General features: G+C 47.0%; 1 protein-coding gene across 1 annotated transcript in view; it reads left to right on the forward strand.

Annotated features, from left to right (window-relative positions):
• LOC125485198 (nuclear pore complex protein Nup160-like) overlaps window positions 1-5,441 on the forward strand; it is a 16,052-nt gene that overhangs the window by 913 nt on the left and 9,698 nt on the right. The window contains exons 2-4 of the mRNA XM_048606820.1: window positions 863-923; window positions 1,558-1,668; window positions 4,444-4,567. Of these exons, the coding sequence (XP_048462777.1) occupies window positions 4,464-4,567 (104 nt within the window). The 5' untranslated portion in view covers window positions 863-923; window positions 1,558-1,668; window positions 4,444-4,463. The remainder of the gene's footprint in view (window positions 1-862; window positions 924-1,557; window positions 1,669-4,443; window positions 4,568-5,441) is intronic.

Consider the following 5,441-nt stretch of genomic DNA (forward strand, 5'->3'; position numbering starts at 1 on the left):
CTGAAGAAGGATCTAGGCCTGAAACGTCAGCCTTCCTGCTCCTCTGATGCTGCTTGGCCTGCTGTGTTCATCCAGCTCTACACCTTGCTATCTCAGATTCTCCAGCATCTGCAGTTCCTACTATCTCTGAAGTGATTTACTCTATCTCTGACAGATCTACACAATAAAGAACTGTCACGAAGGAGTACAGCACCGCATTTCTGAGGGAGCCCTAAGTGGCGGCATCTCTCTGAAACACTGAGTTCCCTCTGCTTATATTTTAAAAAAAAAGGTCCCAAGCGTCAGTCTGTGTGAGGCTATCAGTCCCCAGAGCGGCCCAGCCTGTTGACATGGCTATTCTGTAATTGGGTATGTAGGCACCATTTCACCATTCACACATGGGACTAAGCTCAGAAATGTAAGAATGAGAAAAAAGATGATCGATTTCAGAAAGCAAGCTGGTGAAGCGGGCAGCCAGGAAAAGAAATTAACACGTGGGAGAGAATGCATCTTGGGAGGGAGAAAGAAGAGAGTCAAACAGCAAAATAAATGTTTTAAAGTTGATGCAGGAGTAGTGAGCTTTGTGTGTGTGTATATGCACATCAGTGAAAATAATAGGGTAAATTTAAAAAGTCTGCTTCTAAAAAAGGATATGAGCGCTGTGTTTCTATTAATAGAGACATGGCTTAATGTGGTATGTAGAGTTCATATTTCTTGTCTTGAGATGACAGCCTCCTTCACAGTGCCATCCCTAATAACCAGAGGGTTGTGTTGGGAAGAAGGGACATGATGGTTTAAGACAGTGCAGCTCTCTGGACTTGGCTAGCTATTGCCACTTCTCTATTGTGCGGTCTTTTGTTGAAACGTTTCTTCCTGCTAACAGTATGAACGTCCCGGGGCATCACCGAAGAGAAACCATGATGGGGAGTTCACAGCCACACAGAGTAAGTCACGTTGCTTTGTTTGCTCAGTCTTTCCAGCAGGCAGCATCTCAAATGAAGCTGCTAGAATGTGACAGAATGTGGAAAATGTACATTGTTGTGCTGTCACCTTGGCCTTGTAGTGTCTGATGGCGGCTCCTGTTATCATGCCCTTGGACATTGTTTCAATATGGTGCAAGGGGAGCAGGTTACTGGATATCCCCCTTTGTATGAGACCTCCTCAAGGGATATTGACAATACTCTCTCTACCTTGGACTATCAGAGTGTGTCATCAACTCAGTCCCAATTTATACTTACTGAGTTACTCACTCCTAAGCCCCGTGAGATGCTGAGTGGGGGGATGGGGTGAGGTTACATGGCCTTGTTTAAGGGTTTGGGTTGGGGGTGAGAAATGGAGGCTGATTAAAAGCATGAGTGAGTCGGTGAGTGTTTACATCTGCCTAGTAGTTGAATGATCACAGGCTGAGTGATCGGGGAGGTGATGGGGAGGGGAGCTGATCAGTGCCAGCTCAGGAGTGACAGTGTGTGAGCAAGAGGTTGTAGGGAAAGTGATGGCTGCAGAGGGAGGAGGAAGGAGGTATTTGGGTGCAACCTGGCTGCCTTGAGTTGCCCATGTCACTGTTTAATATGATTGCAGCCTGCCATCAGATTGATATAGTGGAACTGAAGGATTTGGAGAAGGAATTTGTGTTGGCCCGCACACGGCTACTACTCGCAAAACACGACCCAGCCTCAGCAGCAATAGCAGGTGAGAACCAGAAGCAATTTACTGAAAAACTGGATAATCTCAGCTCTGTGGCTTCAGTCTGCATGTTATTGATATTGCCAAAGTTTCTCAATATGTTGCCAACTATCCTAAAAGATTGTGTCCATTTTAAAGACAGCATAAAATTTGTAATGTAATCATGTCTGTACTGGACATGACAATAACCAAATACTGACATTAGATTTAGCACCAAAAGTACTCTAAGAGTCATAGAGATGTACAACATGGAAACAGACCCTTCAGTCCAACTCATTCTTGCTGACTAGATATCCTAAACTAATCTAGTCCCATTTGCCAGCATTTGGCCCATTTCCCTCTAAACCTTTCCTATTCATATACCCATCCAGATGCCTTTTAAATGTTTTAATTGTATCAGCCTCCACTACTTCCTCTGGCAGTTCATTCCATACACACACCACCCTCTGCGTGAAAAAGTTGCCCCTTGTGTCCCTTTTTAAACCTTTTTCCTCTCACCTTAAACCTATGCCCTGCAGTTTTAGACTCCCCTACCTGGGGGAAATGACCGTATCCATGCCCCTCGTGATTTTATAAACTTCTATAAGGTCACCCCTCAGCCTCCGACGCTTCAGAGAAAATAGCCTCAGCCTATTCAACCTCTCCCTATAGCTCAAACTTCCAACCCTGCCACACCCTTGTAAATCTTTTCTGAACCCTTTCAAGTTTCACAACGTCCTCCTACAGCAGGGAGACCAGAATTGAAGGCAGTATTCCAGAAGTGGCCTAACCAATGTCCTATACAGCTGCAACGTGACCTCCCAACTCCTATACTCTATGCGCTGACCAATAAAGGCAAGGATACCAAACGCCGCCTTCACTATCCTATCTACTTGGGACTCCACTTTCAAGGAACTATGAACCTGCACTCCGAGGTCTCTCTTTGTTCAGCAACACTCCCCAGGACTCTACTATTAAGTGTATAAGCCCTGCCCTGATTTGCCTTTCCAAAATGCAGCACCTCGCATTTATCTAAATTAAACTCCATCTGTCAAACCTCGGCCCACTGGCCCATCTGATCAAGGCCCCGTCGTACTCTGAGGTAACCTTCTTTGCTGTCCACTAATGCCACAAATTTTGGTGTCATCTGCAAATTTAATAACCATATGTTCATATCCAAATCATTTATATAAATGACAAAAAGCCGTGGACACAGCATTGATCCTTGTGGCACACCGCTGGTCACAGGCCTCCAGTCTGAAAACCAACCTTTCACCAACCTCTGTCTCCTGCCTTCAATCCACTTTTCTATCCAGATGCCTAGTTCTCCCTGTATTCCATGTGACCTAACCTTGCTAACCAGTCTACAGGGACCCTTCACGGACTGTTCCCATTCTTCCACTGTAGTTTGGACTGGCGAAGGTGTAACACCTGCGCATTTACCTCCTTCCTCCCCAGAATCCAAGGGCCCAAACATACCTTTCAGGTGAAGCAACACTTCACCTGCACTTCCAAGAATCTAGTCTACTGCATTCGCTGCTCACAATGTGGTCTCCCCTACATTGGGGAAACGATGCGTAGACTTGGCGACCGCTTCGCAGAACATCTACGTTCTGCTCGCAGAAAAGACCCTGAACTACCTGTTGCCTGCCACTTCAATGCACCACCCTGCTCTCTGGCCAACATCTCTGTCTCCGGCTTGCTACAGTGTTCCAGTGAAGTCCAACGCAAGCTGGAGGAACAACACCTCATTTTCCGCTTGGGGACCCTACAGCCCTCCGGACTCAATATTGAGTTCAATAATTTTAGGGCCTAAACTCTCCCATGTTCCAGCCCCCCACCCCACACACCAGGCCTTGTTACCACGTAGCCTGCCATTACACACCCCCTGTTGTTAGTCACTAACAGTCGCCATTAACAACTACTCGCCCTCCCAGCCTGATCGTTAGCAACTCCTTTGTCTGTCCAACTGTCTTTCTCTCTCTTTGGGCTCTATCCTATCGTTTACTCCCTATCCCACCCATTTCCCTATTTTCTGCATATTCCCAGCCACCATCAGTTCTGAGGAAGGGTCACCAGACCCGAAACGTTAACTCTGTTTTCTCCTCCACAGATGCTGCCATGCTGAGCTTTTCCAGCAACTTTGTTTCGTTGTTGTAGTTTGGACCTAGTGCTCCTATGTGAAGCTCATTTGATGTGTCAAAGACCCCAGTCAGTCATTTCTCACTTAATCCAATACAGGCTCCAGCTCCCAGAATCTGAGAGATGAAGAGATTATTAATGCCTAATCTAAAATGGACTATGGGACTTTCCTGGTTTATAGCACATCACAAGCTCACCATTTACAGTGAGGGTCTGAAAAGATTTATTGTGTGGATTTGGCTATCACTGGCTAAGCCAGCATTTATTAGCTCGCGTTACTTCCTCTATGCTGCTGAGTGACTTGATGAAGCCCTTCTGAAGACCTTTTTGGAGCGAGCCACATGGAGTATAATTGGAGTCACTTATAGGATCAACCAGATAAAAACAACAGGTTTCTTTTCAAAAGCCCAGTTCTGAACTGGTGGGTTTTTGTTTGTACACTCTTTTTAAATTCTGAATTTAAATCCTGAAACGAGTGTGGGACTTAAACTTGCATTCCCTAGATTATTCAATCAGTAATGTAATCACTAGGCTGCAGTGCCCACACAGTGCCTAGTGAGTAAATCTATAGTGGTCAGTGATGTAATCTTATTAACTGTTAAAAATGAAGCTGTATATTGTGACTGCTTGTGTGATATTTAACTCTGTCTTGCACTGCAGGCAGTGCCTCTGCTGAGGAGATGGTTGCTTTACTTGTTCAAGTGGGACTCTTTGATGCTGCTGTATTCCTGTGTCAGACCTTCAAACTCTCACTGAACCCCATCTTTGAAGGACTCTCCTACAAGTGAGTATTAGGTTATCATTAAGTGCAGTAGACAGTTGAACTCATCCCTCGACTCCATACTGCATGATCTGTACCAGTGGAGCATCATGCCTGAGACTGAATTTGGCACGTCCTGGGTGAAGGGCTCCTCGTACAGTCTGGTGGACACATTGCACTAGTTTGTCCTGAGATAAAAGGATGCTGAGCAACTCTGAGGTGATGATATGTTCTGTCTTGGACTTGCTGCAGGATGATTCTGTCCTGATAGGAGAGAGAGGGATGGAGAGTACAGAAGTGGGATTGTCCCACAGGAGTCTCCGTCATCCTCAAAAATTTCTAAAATTGTCAAACACCGCTCCATCAGTGCAGAGTATAGAGGCACTGTGTGGCGACAGGTGAGGCTGTGAGTGTACTTCACAGGACACGGAGATGGGTGATGGAGAAGGTTTGTCAGTGAGAGTGTCTCAGTGTGGAGGAGGGTGGGGTGCAGTGAGAGTGTCTGAGTACGGGGTGGGGGGACAGTGAGAATATGGGCAGGGTTTTGGAGGCCAGTGAAAGTGTCTCAGTAATGGGGTTTTGTGGGTGGGGGAGGGGAGGTGAGGGACAGTGAGAATGTCTCGTTATCCGGGGCGGGGAGGGGATGCAGTGAGAGTGGCTCAGTACGGGGTGGTGAGTGGGAGTGGTGGTTTGAGGGGAGCAGCGAGAGTGCTTCAGTATGTGGGGGGGCCTGGGGGTGGGGCGGAGCAGTGAACATGCCTCAGTATGGGGTGGGGCAGAGCAGTGAGAATGCCTCAGTATGTGGGGTTTGGGGGTGGGGGGCAGTGAGAGTGCCTCCGTATGGGGTTTTTGGTGGTGGGGGGCAGTGAGCGTGCTTCAGTATGGGGGCGTTTGGGAG

The sequence above is a fragment of the Rhincodon typus genome, chromosome 17, assembly GCF_021869965.1.
Source record: "Rhincodon typus isolate 14 chromosome 17, sRhiTyp1.1, whole genome shotgun sequence".
NCBI lineage: Eukaryota > Metazoa > Chordata > Chondrichthyes > Orectolobiformes > Rhincodontidae > Rhincodon > Rhincodon typus.